General features: G+C 38.1%; 2 protein-coding genes across 2 annotated transcripts; one reads left to right on the top strand and one right to left on the bottom strand.

Moving 5' to 3' along the window:
• On the top strand, positions 1,616-6,634 carry LOC109723410 (ATP-dependent RNA helicase DBP3). The gene is made up of 7 exons (XM_020251758.1): positions 1,616-1,865; positions 1,945-2,496; positions 2,733-2,821; positions 4,003-4,102; positions 4,587-4,841; positions 5,872-6,041; positions 6,197-6,634. Exons 1-7 carry the CDS (start codon positions 1,716-1,718, stop codon positions 6,471-6,473), a joined length of 1,593 nt encoding a protein of 530 aa, XP_020107347.1. The 5' UTR covers positions 1,616-1,715; the 3' UTR covers positions 6,474-6,634.
• Positions 7,632-18,062, bottom strand: LOC109723408 (glucomannan 4-beta-mannosyltransferase 9-like). The gene is made up of 9 exons (XM_020251756.1): positions 16,767-18,062; positions 16,466-16,564; positions 15,325-15,577; positions 10,585-10,695; positions 10,029-10,165; positions 9,509-9,622; positions 9,220-9,419; positions 8,762-8,956; positions 7,632-8,434 (listed from the first exon to the last, which is right to left on the bottom strand). The coding sequence occupies exons 1-9, from the start codon at positions 17,094-17,096 to the stop codon at positions 8,272-8,274; spliced, it is 1,602 nt and encodes a 533-aa protein (XP_020107345.1). The 5' UTR covers positions 17,097-18,062; the 3' UTR covers positions 7,632-8,271.

Raw genomic sequence — 22,795 nt, forward strand, 5'->3', positions numbered from 1 at the left:
GTTTTTTCAAATTTAATTGAAAAAAAAAAATCTTTGGCATGTATCGGGCGGCAAGAAAAATATTTAATAGGGAGAATTTTATAGAAGAGAAAAATATGAATTATATATAAAATATTCTATCTGGAATTAAGATTTCGGTAAAACACAAAGTGTTTAACTTTTACCCTATAAAAATTTAGCCAAAATTTATTAGATTGTACTGTTATTATGTAGTCTGTCCGCATTGATCGATTCTAATTTAATTTAATCCACGTAAGATGTGTTTAGGATTAATCATAATAAATTAAGAATAAAAATAAGGATAAATTTATATATTTATATTTTTTTAATAAATATTTATTATATTTTATTAGATATTCAGAATATTTTAAGGAGCCTATAAATACAATCCCTTTTTTCTCAAAATTTGTAGCTAAGAAAAAAAAAGCGCTTTCCTCCCTTCTCTTCTCTCTATTTTCCATCCGCAACGGGTCATAAAAGGCGAGAAAGTACCTCAAATTTGATTCCTGGATTAATAATTGGTATTAGAGCATATTTTTTTTGCTTGTCTTTGCCTTACGATTATGCAACACAATTTTTTTTACTTGTTTTCGCTTTATGATCAACTATGTGTTGCTTGATTAGACTGAATGTTTTGTTGATCATATTTTTGGTATGTAGATTAGTTATACAATAGATACAATTGTTTCATTAGATCATACTAACAATAGAAACTATTTTAATAATATCAACTTATTTCCTAAGTAGTTCAGCCAGATAATTTTTAAATAAAAATAAAAGAATATTCAGCGTACAACAATTCAAAATTTTGCCTTCGCAAATTATATAAAGAGCTCTATTTTTTGCAATATTTTACAATTTGACCTTTATTCACAAAATCTGAAGTATTTTATTGTTTTAAATACATTTTTTTTAGAAAAAACACAAGTTATTTATTTTATTTTATTCATTAAGGCTTCGTTTTGGATTGCGGAGAGATTGCGTTATGTGCAATCAGAAAGTACGTTGGAAAAATATTATATTTATTTTCGTACATAATATTGCGTTCCGCATATCGCGATGAGTCGATTACAATATATTTTCTGCGGTTTCATCGGAGAACGCTAAAGCATATCCCTATATATTTTTTCTTCAACTCTATTTTATCTAATAGCGTTAGATAGGTCTCAATACCAAACTAAGTCTAAGTATGTTAATTAAGCAACAGTTGGTGAAGCATTTTGTGAGTGCAAAATCATATTGGTATTTGCTTCTGTCTCAATACTTTTTTTTTTTTTTTTTGAGAAATGGATGGCATGCTACTCGCTTCTGTCTCAATTTTTTTTTAATGTCTACTATCGGTAGTTCAGTCGGTGAAAATGGCTCGAGTCCCTTGCATGGGCCTGCGCCCTGCGGATTCGTCTATATTTTTTCAAATTTCTTTAGACCTATGTACTTTGCCACGTCATATCTGCACGTGCCATTCCTTCTCGGGTGAAAATAATAATAATAATAATGAAAATAATGAAATCCCAATTTGGCATTGTGCAAGCCCAATGGGCCGCTCTGGTTGACCGGAGTGGGCGGCAGATGTTCGCAGGCTTCGACACGGCCTTTTAGGTTTTAGTGGAAATAGACGAAAGACGCAACTGAAGTGGCGAGTAATCGGGTCCGCCCAAGTCTGGCGGTGGAGCGCGCGGCGGCGGTTGTGGGCGGGGAGAGGAAGCAGGGGAGAGATGGCGAAGGGAGACGATGCCGTCAGGAAGAAGCGGAACAAGATCAACCGCAAGCGCATGCGCAACAGCGAGTCCGCCGTCTCCGCTCGCGTCGCCTCCATCATCGCCGCCAAGCGCCGCCGCAAGGCCGGCAAGCGCCGCATCTGCGAGGTCGCCATACATCATCCCTGATATCTTCTCTCTTTACCCTCATCCTCATCCTCATCCTACTTGTAATGCAATCCTGCAGGGGATGTGTTACAGCCTCCCGACGGCCGAGGATCCCTTCAATGATCGCCACGGCAAGAAGGAATTGCCGAAGAAGAAGAAGAAGCCTCCTCCTCCTCCTCCTCCTCCTCCTCCGAAGAAAAAAATACGCAAGGAAAAGAACCCTGCTTCCCCCAATCCCGATAAGAAAGTGCAGGCCGGAAGCAGCGCGGCCGTCGCAGTCCCCGCCGTAAAGCTCGGCCCAAAGAGCGGCGGAGACGACTTCGGATGCCCTTCCAAGTTCCTAATCCTATGCCTCAACGCCATACGAGATTCTTGGATGGACGAGGGCTGGCTCGACGAGAGCGCGGACGGATCGCTCCTCCTCAGTAGCACCTGGGGCGTTGATCTCTGGAGGTGCTTCTCTGCTAGGTCGAATGTGCTGGACACGAGCGGGGCTTGCTCTTCCAGAGAGCAGATTGCTTGGCTTGTTTCTGCAGCGTCCGATATCATCACTAGGAAGGAGAAGCAGGGCCTCGTCGTCAAATGCCCCTTCCTCTTGTTTCTCGTGCCTTCACAGGAGAAAGCTATTCAGGTCTCACGCTTCAGCTCAAATTCACTGTATCATACTGCTACTACTATTTTGTCCTTGCTACTATTCTTTTGCTGCTCTGTTTGTTCGACTTCGATCAAATTTAGTGGGAAACCCTTTTTCCTTTTTCTTTTTTCCTTTTTTCTTTTTTGGTTTTAAACCTGACCTTTCTTATTGATGTGTTGTAGTTATCTGGATTAGACAATGTACTCATGTGTTTCTCTCGTATTTACGGTCAGGTAAGATCAATTTGCAAGCCACTCAAGGCTCTGGGGATACACACAGTAAGCTTGCACCCTGGTGCGCCTGTTGATCACCAGGTTCGCGGGTAAGTTCATTGTGAAACTTTTCCCATTAAATGGCTTTTAAGTGAGACAGTTTGATTCCAAACAGAGAGACTTGTGTTCTTGTTTTTCTTCTTCTTCCTCTCTTTCGTTTGCTATTTTATTTTTGCGAGAGATCTCTATATGCAATAAGAATGTGATTTGTTGGATAACAATCACTATAACAAGTGGTAGAGTTATTGTCATAGATAGTAATTGGTATCATAACTGGTCCCGAATTCCTAACAGTAATATGAAGTCCGGAAATTCTTCATATTTTTTTTTGAAAATATTCAAATCATTATTATTCAACTCAGGTTGGATAGTTGTAAAAAGTGTTAGTGAAGTAATGAAATCATTATAGATTCCTAGATGGTACGAATACTAGATTATTATGGATTAGGAATTATTCTTATTTCCATGCTTGATGGGAATTATTAGTAGTCCGTTAATATGAATACACTAGTTCTTAGCAACTTTCCAATTCGAGTGACTTGAACCAAACGGCCCCTAAAGGTTTGAAGTCTGGGTAGAATGTAGAAAACAATTCGTTTTTGGTTCCTTATGCAGAATTCACGTTGTAAATGAAAATCACGGCACATAATCATTTTTAGTTTGTGATGTCACTATAAGTGAATACCAATAATTTGTTGTAGCAGCTGGTTGTGGGGGTGGGGAATCTTTCTTCTTTTCTTTTTTGCTTCTTTTGCCGATGATGATGCTCGACTTGTCTTATATTATGGGCAAACTATGCATACGTCTTCTCTTTGGAAGAAGACGTCAAGCAAGTGTCTAATTTTGATTTGATACAGATAAAGCTAGAGTTAGTTCTATTGTGGCATATATGCAGGGCACCTATGTTAAATAGTTAAAATAATGAGTGAGAAATTTGAACTTTTTGGCTAATATTCTTATTTGGAGCGACTCTTTTCCAGATATTTGACCGAATATCATTGGCCATACTATTTAAGTTTAAAAATGTACCAGAGAAAGAATGAGGGAACCATCCAGTATTGTTCCTCTTAACTGCTCACTGGAAATGCTTTCCATATCTTAGCATTTCTGTTTGGCGGATCTACAATTTTGTTGAACTGTTTTCGGCATGTCTCTTTTGTTGCAGTTTGATTAATATGCATTTAGCAGCTTTTTTATTTTCATGACTCTTTAAATCCTCTACCTAGGACAGTCTAAAAAGTTGCGAACCGGAGTTCGTTGTATCCACTCCAGATAGGCTTCTTGAACTTGTTTCCCTAAGCGCCATCGACATATCTGGTGTATCATTACTGGTAAGCAATGAATGATATATGATTTGTACAAGACATTGCAATGCGTCGGTCTACCAATAGTGCCTGCTTACTAGTGGTCATGAATCAGTTTTTTAAATTGTGCAGCATTATTTTATGTAATAACTGTAAACCACTCGGATGTCCAGTATTAATCTTGTAATGCAGACTGACAGTACATTGTATATGGAAGTTTGCTTTGGCATTATTGTGAAGAAGGAAACAATTGTATTTTCTTTTTTGCAGGGATGAACTCTTATCTCATCACCATTTTGTTATTTTACGCGTGGATTTATGGTTTCTTTTGAAGCTATTTATCTACTCTTTATAGTTTTTTTCTAATAAGCAATAAATAATACAACCTGATTTTTACTATCTAACCGATCTCTCTCTTTTCTACAAGCCGTAGAAGAAGACACGTGCTTTGTTTCATTCTTCTTTCTGCTGCTTTTGACTTTATAGACCTAAAATCGTTTTGTTTTTTCAGGTTGTTGATGGACTACATAGCTTTGTCGATCTCAATTTTGTCGATAAACTTAACTCAATCAAAGTTGGTATATCTGCTGATCCTCATATTGTTATCTTTAGCAATACCCATGGAGAAACATCTATGTCATTAGCACGAAATCTGCTTGGTGGACCAACTACTAGGCTGTCTCTCTTTGACTCCATTGCTAGTCAGAGTGCATTCCTATTGCAAAATGTTCATTTCTGTGCATCAGAAGAGCAAAAGATGACGGAGGTACTTTCAGCCTGCAGCTAACGAAGTTGCTTTTTTCGTTTTGAGATAATTTAGTGTGTAGATGGTACTGTTTATAATGTTCTTGAAATCCTTGTTCCCTGCACTTATTGATGCTTGATCTCTTTATCAGTTTGAATCTTTGCCAACATATCAGATATATATATATGTATATATATATGTATATATATATATATGTATATATATATGTATATGTATATATATATGTATATATATATGTATATGTATATATATATGTATATATATATATGTATATGTATATATATATATATATAGAATTGAGTTAGAATACTTTTAGATGCACCAACCCATTGGTGCTTCTAAGTTTTTAGCCCTTGGATCAACTTCTTAATTACTAATACTCCTTGGATCAAACACTATTCCACCTACCACCACCTACCACCATCATCTCAACCCTACATCTCTCCATCCAATGGTTAAAAACTCAAAAGCACCATCCCCTTGGTACTTTTGAGAGTATTCTAGCTCAACTCTCTCTCTCTCTCTCTCTCTCTCTCTCTATATATATATATATATATATATATATATGTTGAGCCTGATTGTTTGGATGGTCATCTTTTACTTGACAAGTTTTGAGTTTTTGCCTATTACTTCTGTTTTTATTTTCAGACCAGTCAGGCATATGTTGTTTTTGCTGCTTCGCTGCTAGAGGAATCATAATTTATATATGTATATGCTGATCCTTGTTTATTTATCTTTCTCCTATTTCTTCATTTATTAACACCAAAGCTGGATAAATCACACAATTTTACCTCTGTGTTTATGGGTAAACAAATGTTTGCATCAGTTTGGAGGGACGGAGAGAGAGTGAGCGGGTGGGTGGAATCCTTGCCGGGATAATTGTTGCCTTTTCTGTAGGCTGTGCTAATTCTGTTTTTAGATGCCTTAAGATGCTTTAGTGCATGTATCTATTTCCTATTTGATTACTAACGTTTTTGTTGTTGCCTTGTGTTTATAGTGTTGACAGTTCTTGCTGGTCTCTGCTTTGCAGGTCATGCAAATTGTTTCGGAAACGGTGAGTAATCAAAATCTACAGAGTGCAAGGATTCTAATAATAGCAGAAAGTATTAGTAAGGCTCAAATGTTGGTCTCCTCTCTTAGAGGTGAGAATTGCAATCTATTATGTGGCCTAACCAGCGGTTGTTTCACCATATCTGACAGGTTAGTATGTATAGTTTTGGGTATTATATTTTCAGAGTTCATGCAGTATTTAAACCTGGAGTTTCTTCATGTTTTTTACTCAATACAAGCCTTCTGTTTTCTGCATGAGAATGATTTGGGGTATTGTTGAACTTGAAAAGTTGCATTTTCTGCAGTGACGAAGAGGCCAAAATCTTAGTAAAGGATAGAGAGAGCATCCCGACAGTCGATGTTGAGCAATTTGAAATAGTGATCATTGTGGATTTTCCTCTTACAATTGGGGAGTATACTGAAATTCTTACAAGGACCGCACGTCATTCTGTTATTGGTATTCTGCATAGTTTCTTCTGTAAGGTAGATGCTGCTCTTGCTCGACCTTTGATCACGGTACTTGAACAATGTAGGCAGGTAGTGCCTGAAGCCCTTAGAAGTTTGGACTCCTCGCAAGTATGACTAAATTGGATCAATTATTTCAAATTATTATCTCTTCTGGTAGTTTGTTCTCACATTTCCGAAGAGTCTTGCCTGTTCTCTCAATTTTGTTTGCATTGTAAACTACGCGCTATATCATATCTTTCATTTTTGAAACTAAATTCTATCACCACTTTCAGTAAGCGAGAATTTTCATCTTTCTAGTGTGAAATGCTTGTTTTTAAGTTAACTCAAGTACCCTATGATGATGGTGACGTGGAATATTCTCTCAGTCCTTCCTGTCAATCTTAACTATTCATCTTAAAAAGAAGCATGTCGGATTAAGTCAATTTGTGCATACTTGTCGGTATCTCATTGTGTTATGAACAGAGGTTGTAAATAATGAAAAGCTAGAAAAACTAACTTAAGAACCTATCAAAAGGAAATGCCGCATACTGTTGTAGAACCTGCGCGACGTGCTAGATATATCTGCTGCGACCCAGACTGTTAGAAGATATTTGTTATGACTGTCTTGTGTTTCCATTTCACCTATACATTTGTGCGAGCATAAATGTAGGTCCTATAAATTCCTTCAATTCTCTAGGATGCAATATCAGTCTGCATATCATGTTACTCAGTTCTGATTTTGAAACTCTACTGGACAATTGAATAATTGACTAGTACTGCAGACATTACTACTAGTGTTGTGAAAGCGTTAGTATTTGCGCATTAGATTCCGAGTTGTTGTTTAAGCCAACTCCTCTTTGACCGATTATTGCTGTGCTGTGCTGTGCTGTGCTGTTGTCAGACATTTTCGAGTATAATTGCTGCGGAAACACAGTTCTCTCTTCTTGACACCCCCTGCCTAGCATCCAATATCTAGAATTCTTAGAGGGTTCCTCCTTATCCCAGTAACATCTCGGCCAAGTGCCAACCTCAATTTCTTTCTTTCTTGCGCGGAGAATATCCTACAGTGCAGAATAAACATGCTAACTGGGTATTCCACAAAATAACTATAATGAAGAGATCAGTCAACCCTATTGTCGCACTATGCTCCTGCTATTTCGAATGTCCGACTAGCTCAACCCATTAGCATACCTTTCCCTGAACAGATAAAATCAACACTAACACGTATAGGCAACCGATACGATTCTGGAAAACTATGGAGAACTACAGAAACTGAAATTAGACAGAATGCGGTGTACAAGCCCAATATCTTCTTTTTTCTTTTTTCTTTATCCTTTTTTTTTTTTTCAACCAACCAAAGGATTTCTTTATTTGATGGAAGAAATCAAGGAAGCCGGTAGGGAAAGAGTTTTATACAATAACATTTCCTTATTGCCAAGGCAGCAAAGGGAATAACATAAAATTGCGAAAGGAAAATAAAGTAAAATAAATAAAAAGGACCATCCAGTTGCCACTTTTTTCTATCCATCATTTTACGTCCTTCCTCCTCTTCCACCTTCGAAGCAGAGGACACACACATGAAACCAGAATCTCTCTACTGGTGTTTTTGTTTACACACCACCTACTTAAAATCAAACTATTATTCTACCGCTGTTCCTTCTGTGAAGGAGAGGCCCAAAATTTCCTTCCTGTTCATTCACCCTTCCTTCATATCTAGTACAAACCCTATAGACCATGGCGCTTGCGCTTCTGCAGCCAAAAATATTCACACAAGATACCTATCTTCTACCGCGGACTTCGCTTTGATTTGTTCCCACAACAAACAAACAATTGAAGAAGGTTGCTTAACTAAATATCGATGCTTACCGAGAATCTGAAAACAGTATGATTCACTTCCAGGGCTTCTTGCGGTTACGCCCTACCCTTGGGGCCCTTAAGAATGCGGGACGAAAGTGCCGATGTAACCAAAACCAACTATAAAGAAGGCAACTGCTTGTAGAAAGAGATAGATGAAGTAATGATTCTTCCCAAAGGCTACATCGTAGCACCCGCAGAAGAAGAGATAAGCTCCAACGCCGAGCTCCAAAATATGCAGCCTGGTTTTGCAACAAGGAGCAATAGATAAAGTGCAAAAGAAGAACTAAAACAGCAAGTTCCTCTGTTTTAAGATAATAAAGCAGACTCTTCAATTAAGTTCCTGCATCCAAACTTTTTCTATTAGGAATTTAGGACCACCGCCGGCATACAACGAAATCCGTCGGATGAAAGATAATCAATACCTGGTGCCGACCGGTCTTGGATGAAACAGTTTAAATCTGGTTACTCTTACTATTTAATCTACATAATATTCATGAAGAGGCATACCGAAAGATTAAAAATGCATAAATAACGTGCTGTAAAAATCGTATTTTAATTTAAAGTACCTCTCACCAATCCTGATTCGTGGCTTCCTAGCTGCTCTACCACCGGCTTTTGCTTTCAGAGTATCTCCAAGCTTTTCAGTGACCACCCATTCATTTACTCTCCCTGCTTCCAATAGGCCAATAAAGGTCGCTTTTGTTCTGTGCAAGGACATGACATTCTCAAAAAGAATCCAAAACACCAGCAAGTGGAGAGACCTGCAGTCCAGGAAAATGATTGTTTTTAGATGATACAAGCGATGCATTTTAAGCAGCAGGACTTCTTGGGTGGTGTTGAAATTCAGGTTTGGACAAAAAAAGTTAGGTTCCTTCTTGTCTCTTTATAATCAATATAGCCAGTGGATTTTCCTCTCAAAAGTTAGTTGCTTAGAACAGAGGGAAAAGAAAAAAAAACTAATTCGTAGAGCCAAGGATCAAATAGCAAAAGCAACAAATGTGTTAAAATGGATTTCATGTGAAACCTTGGAGTCCCAACAGCATTGAGCATCGTAATCATGGAAGGAATATAAACAGCACCCCACTTGGGTATTTGCACCTCGGGGACCAAGACCGTTGCAGGGATAACCAAGCAGTAAAACACAAAAGTTACGATATGGGCCACAATCTTCCTCACAAAGAAGAAACTGTAGATCACATGCACTTTCTTCCAAAGAGACACTTTCTGCATTAACATTTGAAAAGAAACCTCGATTCAATAATCATGTTGCAACTTGTGAAAACTTTTAAATTCCCTGCTCAAGTTGAACCAACCTTGTTTCTGGCAATCTCCATCATCATTTTCCTGAACAGGTTTGCTGGTCCGCAAGACCACCTATGCTGCTGATAGCGGTAGGCCTTGAAAGTACTAGGAAGTTCATTCTTGACCTATATTAAAGTAGAAAAACAATAATGGTTTTAAGGATTGGATCAAACAAGCGTCCTATAATTCAGTAGCATTCAGCATCTTGGTGGCCTCGGTTGCTCTATTAACCTTAATTACTACTAAGAAATCAGTGGTAATGAAAAATGGCAATTTTGGGAGATCGTAAATTTAACGTGCGATGAAATTGGACTTTGTGTTTTTTGGTCAAAGAGGTTAGGAAAGCTTAAGGAGAAGCAATGAAGTAGGCACATATATATATATATATATATATATATATATATATTGGTACAGGTTTATTTGCTTTCCAGCAGAGATTAAGATAAATTCTAAACGGCATAGAGATTTTGTGGCTTCAGAATGAAAAGAGACGCAAGAATTAGAAGAAGCAGCCAAGTAGAGAGAGAATACCTTGAGATCTCCGAGGAATACAAACTTCCATCCCTTAAGGCTTGCTCGAACAGCAAGATCCATGTCCTCCACCGTGGTTCGATCCTTCCACCCCCCTGCTTCATTGAGAGCAGCAATCCGCCATACCCCAGCGGTCCCTGCGTATGGAAGACAGTTCGACATTATGATGCAACAAAAAGATTGAGAAATTTTTTTTTTGTTTTCCCTAAGAACAGAGGATGTTTTCCCTCAAAAAAAAAAAAAAGAAAAAAAAAAAAAAAAAAAAAGAACAAAAAAAGAAAGTAGGATGTTCTGCTGTTTCACTTTAATTTTTCATATTTCATTACTCATGCAGTCGCCTAGCAGACTCTTTTCTTCTAGTTTTCATTCCAAATCGAGCGTCCCGTATCTGGGAAATTCCAAATCAAGTGCTATGGAAACTTCTGCGGCAGTATTGTAATTCATGCCGTCACGTCTCTCTTGTTCTATATCTTATTACCGTCCGTTTCTGAATATTAGTTCAGGCATTCAGTTCACCAGGCAGTGATAAAAAAGGAGAAGATTCGGAGGAGCTTACCGTTGAAGCCAAAGAAAGCATAGGTAGAGGATCCCACTTCTTGCTCCACCGTAAAGTGGTAATCCAGGGACATTTCCTGCATCCTCGTCATCAAGCATTCGTTCGAATTCACTGCAAATGCCCATCTGTCTCAGTAAAATCAACATAACACGGATGCTAGAGAGGTATAGTAAAATGTTTCGGTTTTTCTTTTCTTTTCTTTTTCTTTTTCTTTTTCTTTTTCCCCCAAGTTTTGACGTAGTGATTGATTGATTGATTGATCGCTAATTCCAGGGCTCCCAAATGGAGCTAAAAGTAAAAAGGAGTTGCGATCACAATTTAGTTCGAAACTTAATGATGGTCAAATCAATTTGGCGATCAGCGTGGTCTCGTTAGGCAAATTGGGCGCCATTCATAGCGCTGTCAGCGGTCAACGCCCCTACCAGCAAGCAAGTAGCAACGAAGCTAGCCCAATATACATGAAGCCCGCGATCGAGTTAGCTGGTGTTTCTACCACTCGGTGCATAGCAGAAAGGCCACGCTGCAGAGTGCAGAGGATAGGATCATGATTAGGATGGCCAGTGCACTGCGCGCAGCCCACCACAAAATTGTTGTTGTACATTATTATTCTGCTGCGTGCGAGACTGGACAAATGACATGAGCAGCCTAGTAAACCCTTATTAGGATAAATAATTAATAACAATAAAAAGAAAAGGAGAGTAAAAATATGAGAAAATGAAGGTAAATATAAAGTGTCGGTGGGAGAAGGAGAAGGGTGGGGGTGTGCAATGGAGGCCCACGCTGTCGTCGCAGCTCGTAAGCATTAAGTTACCGTAAAAAGGATAGCTAGCAGCTGAAGAATAATTGCACATGGAAGGAGAAGGAACGGCCATGAGGTGGCGGATACATACACACAAACTGACATACATGATAGGAAGGCGGAGTTGGCACTTGGCACTTGGCACCACCAGCAGCAGTAATTAATACCAAGTCGTACCCAACAAATAATTAACAAAATGAGGGAAAAAAAAAAAAAAAAAACCTAGCATCTCAATATAATATACTGCAGGGATAAATATGTTGCACCCTTTTCACGTGTTATTGATGAAACCTGATTTAATATTTTAAATTCAGCAGTTTAGTAAAATAATAATAATAATAAAAATAAATAAATAAATAATTAATTAATTAGAAAAATTCCGCGCGTCGGACTGAAACTCTTTTTTATTTTTTTTTAACCCCTCCTCTTCTTCGTCTTTCTCGCTTTTAGATTTTTGAGTTAGAGATTCCTGTTTAACAAATTGGATGAATATGTGTAGTACTCTACTAAAACAGTAATAACGGACGGAGAGAGTTGGGCGTGGGCGTGTATTTCGTGTGCGGCTACTATTGTGAAGAGGAGAAAAAGGCCACGTCACGTGCGTCCCTTGTGCAGCGGCACCAATACAGGAGCCGACTGAGACTCTACTATCGGGCGAGTGTACATAAACTTGGGCCGCTGGCCCCCCAATCCGGCAATCGCCCTAATAATAATAATAATAATACATTTATTATTGTTCAAACTTTTAATTTCGGGCTGTGGGCCCTCCTGACGGCCCGAGTCGTAGACCACACATGCCTCTGGCTTTTGTGTGTTGCCGCGCTTAACCCCGCAAATCTAGGCACGTGACACCATCCAAACTAGACTTTGAGTTAAAATAGACTTTGGACGAAAGTGAAGTTCCATAAAAATTATTTCTTATTCGTTGTTTATTTCGTAGTTATAAAAGTAAAGTTTTATTAGTTCTGTTGTTTGTTTGATAGTAAGTGTATGATGTAAAATTTATAAATAAATAATAAATAAAAATATATAATTATATTTTTATATAGTTGAAATTTAATTTAAAACAACTAAACTATTTTTTATAATTATACATAAATTATAGTAATACAACAATAAGATTATAAAATAAAAATATTAATACTTAATTAATCAATTTTTATCATATTTTAAATATGCCAACTGAATAAAAGAGTAATTAGTATCATAATTAATATATTTAAATATATTTATTTTCACCTAATATATTAGTTTATTTATTTTTCTTCATCCCCTCTCACCATAATTAAATTCGGTCCACGAAGTCTATCACCGTTTCAGATTAACTCGAATTTCGACCGTAATACTTTTACGACCAACCAAATGAAGAAAGTGATCGTTTATGACGAAGTCAAAAACGAGTTCCTTCCTCTCCACTTTCATCCCGCTTCCATCCAAACAAACATACCTTAAGCTTAAGCTGCCAATTCCTTTGGTTTTCTTTTTTTATTTTTTTTCCCTTAAATTCTATAATAAAAATTTTGTTCTGTACAATTTTTTTTTCCTGTTTTTGCTAAGAGTAATTCTATTAGTGCATTTTCATCCACCTCTAATTACATAAAGCTTCTTAAAAAATTATTAATATAAAAAATATTACTAATGTTAAAAAATTATCAAAATATCTAATATTGTTAGCATTTTATCAAAAATATGACTTAGTACCCATTTTTTTTCTCTAATTGACTACTACTGGTGCCCCTTCAATTAGTAAAAAGACAAATCAGAATTAGACTTTACCAATTGAAATAAGTACAAGGCTACAAAAGGTGACGGCTATAATTGAACTGAAAAACAAATAAATTATAGACGAAATAAAGAAAAAAGGTTGTCTTAAATGATATAAATTGAATAAAAACTTACTGAATTATATAATAGTTAATTACATTGAGGGGCAAATAAGTTATTTCATAGTTTAACTGTGATAAAATTCTAATAAAAATAAAATAATATTTATGATATTATTTATAAATTTATATAAGATAATATTAATATTGATAGTTTTGAAGAAGTATCTTGCAATATTTTTTAAGGTTTAAGGAATACGCTTGAGAATTTCTTTTTTGATTTATTATTAATTATATATTACATTTTAGACCGTTAGTATAAATTATTTTAAAAATAATATATCATGAGCGGGTTTCTTTAAAATTTAGTTGGGGGACCACCCTTCCCTCGTTACTCTTCCCTCCAATTCTGTTTATATGCATGTAGTGATGCACAACCGGCCTCTAGATTTAACATTACTACCCGAGGAGAGGGGGAATTAGAAAACAGGGAGGAGCTGGGAAACCGCGGCTGGTGTAAGCTGCAGGGTTTAGGATGTGCTGGGTCAGGGCGTAGTGTACACATAAACAATGTCTTGACTCTCGAGTGAGGAGCTTAGTTAAAACTCTAGGGTTTAGGGTTTAAGGTTTAGGGTTTGTGTTGGCTCCATCGGCCACGCAGCGTGGTAGGGGCCCCTTCTGGTCTGCTGCAGAAAGAGAGAGAGTGAAAAAGAGAGCAAGGAATGGGCCCTACGAAGCGATTGATCGGTAAGTCGAGAAGTCCGCAGCACTCCGCGTTGGCTGCGCTTGCCGGCTACTTTATTCTTGCTCTCACAAAAATTGCTTCCGGTTCTTCTCTCCTTTTATTCTTTAATAAAAACAGCAGTACGGTTTGCTTATTTAGAAAACTGCCTCAGCCTTATTGGATGCACATAACGCTCTGCACCATTATATATATATAATAATAATATACATACACTAGGCATATATTGATATATATATATATACACACACGCACGCACACTAGGCATATATAAAAGGTGCATGTGGAATCTGATCTTACTGTGTGTGTGCATATATAGATACATATATATGTAAAAAAGACAATGTGTTACCATGGATTTTAGGGGTAGAATTAAATTTCGAAGATTCGTCACTTAAACAAGTCCTATTTTCACGAAGAATATTTGATGGGGTAGAATTACCTATCAGGTGTAAGCAAACATCCTATTTTTCATATTTAGGGTTGGATCATAAACGAGGGTGGTGGGTGGGGAAATGAAGAGAGGAGCAGAGTAGGAGACTGTCGGCGGGCAGATGATCTTAAAAGTCCCTGACCACCCCTCCGCCCCCACACCGTTTTAGACAACGCAAAAGAGTAATAGCAAGGGACGGAAAAAGTGAGTGGGAGGGACCCCACAGAGTCAGATCCGAAATCGCCGGGAACCTGCCTAATCTCAATCCCCCACCCCCCCTCACTTTGCATTTAATTCCTGATTCTACTCGCCGAGAGAAGACGTCAAGAGAAAAAGGAGCAGTAACACAGGGGACGGACCCCACTTTGAACAAGGTAAATTAGAAAAATGTTACCCCATAGCATAGGATAAGAGAGAGAAGCCCAATCCCAAAAAGAGATTAAAAATGAAGGAACAAAGTCCACCGACACTCGTCTTACTGTAAAATTACTCTACGAGACTGTACTGTACTGAATCGCAGAACAGAATGCCAACCGGAATCCCACACCAACTGTCGGTTTCTGGTTGAAAAAGGAAGCTGGTAGCTGCTTTCCCTTTTTCTCTTTTCTATCTTCATTTCGTAGAGTTTATTATAGCTCCAAAGCAGGGGAACCGAACCTTCTAAGTTACAAAACAAGTTTTTTATATTAAAAAAAAACGAAAAAGATAGGGTAAGACCCCGCCTGATCGATCTCAAACTATTGGTTGATAGGATGCTGAATCAATGGGGAATAGAGAGTTTAGATAATGACGTCGTGCTAACATCTTCTCCAGACTAAGTACTTATTAAGGTGTAACTTAGAAAAGCAAGGAATTAACGCAGCTAGGCAGAAAGCAAGCAAGTAACACCGGATGGAGAAAAATAGAGAAAGGGGGTGGGGGGGAGAGAGATGGTAATTAATACCGAATTTCCAGCGAGCTTGGACGAGGCCGACGTCGGGGTTGTTGACGAGGAAGGGGATGGTGCGCCAGAGGAAGTCGGGCTCCGGCTGGAAGTCGGCGTCGAAGATTGCGACGTAGTCGCAGTCCCGGACGTAGCTGTGCTTCATCCCCTCCTTGAGCGCCCCTGCCTTGTACCCGTTCCTGTTGTCCCGGATCTCGTACTTGATGTTGATCCCCTTGCTCGCCCACCTCTGGCACTCCACCTCCACCATGTTCTGCAGTGCATGTGCGCATAATTGCATCAGCCCAATCTTAATTAATGTCTCCCACATGAACCAATCTATAATTCTTTTCGTTTTTCATTTGTAATTCCGATTCCAGCATCGATCGCCGTCAAAAGAACGCCAAGGTAGAAGAATTAATTAGCACGCGCACCACGCCAATGGTATGGTGGTGTAGCGTAGAATTGACAGCTTCGTCCGACTAAATGCGGGAACCAATGAAAAGGAAGATTTGGGTTGGAAAATGGTGTGGCGCCGAGTTCAATGAGTTGAGTTGGTAGAATCAGCATGCGATTCAACTGCTCCTGCTGTGTAGAATTGATTGCGAATCAGTCAGTTAGTTAGTTAGTTAGCAGGATTAGCATGTGATTCAGAGCGGTCATGGTCATGCAGTTTGGAATTAATTGATTGCCACCGGTTAGGAGCAGGATTTGGGTGAAGAAGATGGGGCTGAGGTCAATGATTTGGTATTAAGTATTAACTAGCTAGGCTATTTACTGTGGCTGATTTGTTCGGTGTTCTTTTGGTCGATCCGCTCTCGATTGTGCCGTCTGAACGCACCTCGAGACTTGGGTCCGGCGAGGGAAAAGGACAAAGCCCCGGATCAGAGACCAGAACGCAGTCTATGTGAAAAATTAACATTTAAGTTGGGATTAAAATATGATTATTCCGGGGGTTTGGAAACCGACAGCATAAGGAACTCGCTCGGCGAAGCATCATCATACAATAGATCGGGACCCATTAGAAAAGAAGAGATCGGCGGACGTGATAAAAAGAAAATAAAATGAGCCTGGAAAAATTACTTGAGAAGCAGAGAAAATGAGCGGAGTTACCGTACTGGCAAATGCTAAACAGTATTCCTGCAGGCCCCTGATCGCTTACCTTGATAACTGGGTCCGTGGAGTCATCAAGCACTTGGATTATAATGCGATCCGACGGCCATGACAGCCCGCAGGCAGCTCCGATGGACAGCTGGTACACCTGTATTTTTTTTAATTTTTTGTTTTTTTGGAGGGGGGTTTTAGATGAAAGAAGCACCAGAGCGCCGTTAACCTTAAAAACTCACGACGGCATTATGGAAATGAAGGAAATTAGGAAATTAAATGCCGGGAATTAATAATTATGTATGGAGCAGCAGCAGCAGCTGAAGCTGAAGCTGAAGCTGAAGCGGATGCTCACGCACCTCTTTCTCATTGTACATGGGGATCTGGACGAGGACCGTGGGATAAGCCGAATTGCCGAGCTCGAGATCGTCGCGCATGGGCTCCCAGCGGTAGCGCTTCTCGGGCCTCCTCCGGAAGAGCTTGATGAGGACGATGACGACGGCCATGTACACCTTCTCCAGGAAGAGCATCACCGACATGAGCAGGCAGAGGAACACGGCCGTCCGGAGCAGGGGCACGATCACCGGCGCCTTGATCTGCTGCCACACCAGCGCCATCTGCTCCGCCACGCCGTCTCTGCTCCCCTGGAACGCCTCCGGAAAGAGCGCCGCCGACGAAACCCTCTCCATGGCCTCTGCTTTTCCCACGAAGCAGAAGAGGAGCAGAAACACCCCCACCACCACCACCACCCCAGAATAAGAAAAAAAAAAAAAACAGAAATAATGGTGGCGGTAGTAGTAGCAGCAGCAGCAATGTTGAGGAGGAGGAGAAAGGCCCACAGGGTAGTAAGAAATTCGAGAAGACAGGATTTTTATAAAGGCGGGGCGGGGTGCTGCTTCTTCCCTCGCGCACACTCTTCTTCTTCTTTAGTTTCCGTGCTCCAGAGGGGCCAAAAAAAAGAAAAAAAAAAAAGTGACTTTCTTTTTTGTATTTCTGTCTCGCCTGCCTCTCTTTTGCTTTCTATTATTATTGCTGCTGCTGTTGTGATATCTTCTTTTCTTTTTTGGCAGGAAGAGAAATTTGAATTGCTGGAAGATTACGCAAGGGAATGCGGTGGAGCTGGACTGTCAGTCTTTCCAATGGATCCCCCGGGAAAGAAAAGGAAAAAAGAGAGAGAGAGAGAGAGAGAGAGAGAGAGAGAGAAGACGTAAGGAGTAGAAGAAGAAGTCGAAGAGGAAGAGACAGGAGGACACCAAGAGGAGAGGAGAGGAGAGGAGAGAATTGAAGGAAGGAAGGATCTGTCGAAGCGAACTCACTTCTCACCTAAGCCAGCTCACTGAGAACCCCGGCAATGCTGGTCAGCGTAAAAAAAACAAAAGAAGGAAGAGGAAGAGGGGAGCCCTTCTTTTCCTTGATCCCCTATTGCCTCCACCAAAATCTTAATCATATATGCAAAGAGAAATATTATAATAATGGGCAGGAAAGAGGAAAGCAGGAAGCCGGCAACAAAATGGCCGCAATGCTGTCCTTCCTCTTCCTTTATTTGTTCTCTATCAATCTATCTATCTATCTTATCTATCTCCTCCTCCTTTAACGTGAGCCAGGGAGGGAGGATAGGAGGGAGAGAGAGAAAGGCGAGGGGGTTGGGGAAAGAGAAGAGAGAGAGAGAGAGAGAGAGAGAGAGAGAGAGACGGGAGAAACAGAGGAGGGAGGAGAGAGAAACCCAGAACCCCAGACTCCCAACCGTTGGGTATAAACTTACAACCACGGCCTTTAAATAAACAACTCCCCCTCCTATAATTAATAAAAAGGAATAAAAATACTGGGTGGCCTCTTCTCTTGGTTTCAATTTCCGAACAGAACAGGGAAAAAGGTAATCGAGTCCCGAACCAACGGAAGACGGCCGAAGGCGCGTCAACCCGGCGCAAATCCGGGCCGTCGTCTCAGGCCCAATCTCTTGCCCCTCCCCCCCGCCTCAATTTTTCTTTTCTTTTTTTTTTTTGTAATATTAGAATATTAAAATATTAAAATATTTCTAGGATAGGAGGCCCACCATCTTTAATTTTATCTCGCGGGGGTGCTTTTGTTTCCCCCCACCGCCGTTTACAAAATACAAACTAACTAATAAAGCTTTCTCTCTGTAGTCTGTATCACTATCAACTGCCCCATTGCATTGCATGATCCTAAGATATGATTATTTCGCATGCAGATTAAATCAGCAGCCCGTACCCTTACCTGTCTCTCTTACCTGTCTCTCCCCCTCTCTCTCTAACGCAAACGCCTCTACTGCAGCACGGTACGGCAGAATGTTAGTCCAAATAATTAAATTTAGTAAGCTTAATTTGTTATTACTGGTTGGTCTTAATTCAGATTAATTTGCTTCTCCCAAAATGGTAAAATATGGAACAATGCTAACGCTAAGATTTTGTTTTTCTTTAACTAATTGAAAGGTGCAGGTATAGTTTGTTAATTACAATCCTCCGTATTTCCGCGTACCTATTTATAACACTTTAATATAAATAAATAAACAAGTTAGAGAAGGGACTGCTGTAGATGTTAAATATATTAAGATTAAAGAAGGAGGAGGAGGAGTGTTTGCAAGTGAGAATTAGTCAAGATGAAGCCCATTTAATTTGTCATCCAAAAAATTGTTTCTGAAATTATATCGTACTATTCAACGCACACAAAGATGCATGGAGCTAAGCATATAACTAGACCCAGAGGGGGAACAGAGAGGGAGTGCACCGGTGGCGCGTATTTAGGGGATCATACACGTGGGTCTCATGCGTAGCGGGATGAAGATTACTGTATCGTCCACACCCTTGCCACATGTAACAAACGAGCAGCGCAAACCGATCGAGTTAAACGACAGTGTAGTCCAACCCGGTCAGGGCCACAACCACAACCACAAGCGAGACGAGGCCGGGAAACGCCAAAGAGCGAATGGGTTTTGCGCATGCACGCGATCTAAACGGTTGTGTTACTGTACTGGACTAATTAATCATCAATCAATTAATTAATTTACTACCAGCTCCGGTGACTACTATATTATATTTATATACCTAGTAGTGTCGGTAGCAGGAATCTAACCTAGGAGAGAGAGAGAGAGAGAGAGAGAGAGAGAGAGAGAGAGGGAGAGAGGCTGACTTGGAGCGACACGTAATCATCACCAATCGCATCGTTATCTCAACTCTCAAGGGGACTCGACCGCTCAAACTATTTTCACGCGAAAGCAATTTTTTCTTTTTTCTTTTTTTCATTTCGAAGAGGGAGTTGCATTTTCAGATTGTTTCTGGCCTTATGTTATTTTCGCCTCTTTATTACTTCCTTTGCAATCCTTTTTAAGACCTAGCTATCTCATTTATCTAGCCAAATTTATTTTCGTAATGATCAATTAAACGAATATTGTGTTATCTTTTTTTTAAAAAAAATATTTTTTTATCATACTTCTTAATTAAAATTATTTTAAATTATTTCTAAATTTTTTTCAACTCGGCCAGTCTACTTAATTTAGTGATTGATATATGTTAACGGAATCAATTTTAAAATTTTCATCTAATTTCAACATATAGTGGATTTATTTTTAACATTCATTATTAATTTGTGATCAGTTTAAAAAATTATCTATTTTCTTACCTTTCTATTTTTGGCGCCATGCGTGACATTTTTTATTTAATGTCCACTGCGTATGTGATTGGAGATCTTAAAAATTATTTCTTAGTAATTGTTAGATTGATTTTTTTTTTGATTAAAAAAATATATTGTTCTTTGATGAAGAGTTGTTAAAAAAAAACCTTTACTACAAGAAATGATGCCATGATTTTGTTGATAAATGGTTAATAATTTTTTTCTTAATTTTATAGAAATATATTTGCAGCTAGCCCCATATTAGAGATTTTTTTTTAACAACTNCTTGGTTACAAGTATGTTAATAATTTATATATATATTTTTCTTACTATATACTTAATTAGTTAATTTAACTGGCGGCTAGCCGACAGTGTATTTCGATTGAAAAATGAGTAATTCTTCGAGTATTCTAAAAAACCTTCACAAGCACAGTCAATGAGCTATTCTTTTATATTTTTATATTTCTAGGGAATTAAATCTCAATTTGAAGCTTTTGAGCCTTATCGTAAGAATAATTGACAAAAAAACAAAAAAAGTCATCTCCAATTGCGTCGTGTATCACATGGGTACCATGAGTCGAGCAATGTTTTCCATACATTTATAATATAAGTATAAATTTTATATCCTAATTTTTGAAAGGTCAAAATCTATTTTTTGCTGTTATCAATTTTCTAGAATACTAAAAAATTAAAAAGAATTTTTAAATGCTAAAATCATAAGGTGTAAAATGTTTAATTCTATAATAAATTTTTTTCTTATGCTACTAACATTCCGACCTAAAAAAAAAAAAAAAATAAAAAATAAAAAAATGCAGGTTAGTCTCCTCATCCTTAAATATTTTTCCCCCTTGCATGTGCGTATGTTGCCAACCAAAAGATATATCGCCCAGAAGGCTAGAAAGGGATCAAAAAAAAAAAAAAAAAAAAAATCAACAACAACAAATTTTGGCCTCGTTGTTATATTTTTAAGATACTAAATTTATATAGTTTAATATAGCGAGTAAAAAATTTTCTTTTATTGTATCCGGGTTGAGCAATGAATGTTAATTTTTTAAAAAAATTAAAAGTTAAAAAAATATTATTGTTTGCTTTGATTTTATGTCATCAAATAAGTACTTCGGACTTAAATATTACACATGATCCATCGTTACTTCCTGCACTATTTTTATATATAAATTCTAATTAAAAAAATAAAAAAAGACCATGATGCCAAATGTGGTCTTTCTTTTTACCGTGCAAAGAGAATGGGTTTTCCAAATTTTTTTTTTAATTTCATTTTTGGTAAATTATGTTTTTCCATGGTGTTTAGTGGGAAAAATTCTAAAATGCAACGGGTATATATTGATAACGTGGCGTAACAAACCAATCAAATGTCTCATTTTAGGAGTATATGTCCCATCATGATTGTAAAAAAAATATTTTTATTGTACTTTTGTTTGAAAAGTAGGAATGTTATTGGCTTGTTATTTGATGACGTGATGCAAGTGTGATAGCGTAGAATTTCTCGTCTAGTGGCTAGGGAGGGTGTTCATCGTGGCATATTGTTTTGACTTCCAATTTTCAGCGCTTTTTAGAATACGTGCGACGTCAATTTGGGTTGCAACATTGTTTAAGAAATCCAAAGAATGCACCACTTTTTCAATTTAAAATCCGTCGTAAATAGCCAATTTAAATAAATATAATAGTAACAACCTCCTAAACCCGACCTAATTAAGGCGTATATATATACACTAATTGAGAAAACGAAATTTCTTAAAAAAGAGAATCGCCATGCACCTGTAAAAAGCGTATCGAATAGGTTTCAATTAATAAAAGTACAACACAAGGTCGTCATCATAGCACTTAAAAGGAACCATGTGCTATAAATGTGCACCCCCTTGTAAAAGAGAGATTAATTTGATGTAACGCCCAATTAATTACTAGCCTTTTCTTGTATTACGGACATAGCCAAATCAGAACTTTGTGGGTTTTATTAGTTCACGTCTACAGATGAAGAAACTAAGCAGGAGTTCCGAGTAAGTTTTAGAGTCTAACTATGTCAATAATTAAAACGCAGCACTAATTTTCTCCAGAATAGTATAATCATTTTGAATTCTTTTCAATTTTAAAAAAGAAATAGACGCTTTAATTAATTATAGTTTTTTCTATTACGTCTATTTTCTTCGTCAACCAAGAGTTGGTATGTTTATTCTTAATTGCCTACATGCATAAGCAATATTTTCTTGCTTGAAATAATTAAAAAAAGAAGAAGGATGCAGCACATGATGGAAGGGAAATCACTGCCATCGATTCGTCAATTCATCAACTTAACTTTTAAAGAAATGAGGATGGTCCTCATTCCATCTCCGCACGCCGCGCGAGGTGCATCTCATAAATTTATTTTCCTTATTGTCTTGGCTTTAATCAGCTGCTGTAAACTTAACAAGCATATATAGTTGTGAATCTTAACTGTATAAATATAAATATGTATCTATTTTAATCTCTATTCATTTACTTAGCGCATCGTTAATTAATTTATTTGTTGACCGACAGAGAGACACAGCTGCGGCATTGATGAGTCCCAGAATATTACAGCGCTCGTAGGTCAGCAATATCTCTTTACCTCATTTGGAAAATGGACATGATATGAAGAACAATCAAGTCGACTGCTTACGCTCAATTTAGTTAATTATTATTTCCTTTTAATTAATTTGATAAGTACATTGGGCAACTCAATTTGGAGTCTGACTTTAGCACTCTGGATTAAATAATATCAATAGGA

The sequence above is a fragment of the Ananas comosus genome, linkage group 17 (assembly GCF_001540865.1).
Source record: "Ananas comosus cultivar F153 linkage group 17, ASM154086v1, whole genome shotgun sequence".
Lineage (NCBI taxonomy): Eukaryota > Viridiplantae > Streptophyta > Magnoliopsida > Poales > Bromeliaceae > Ananas > Ananas comosus.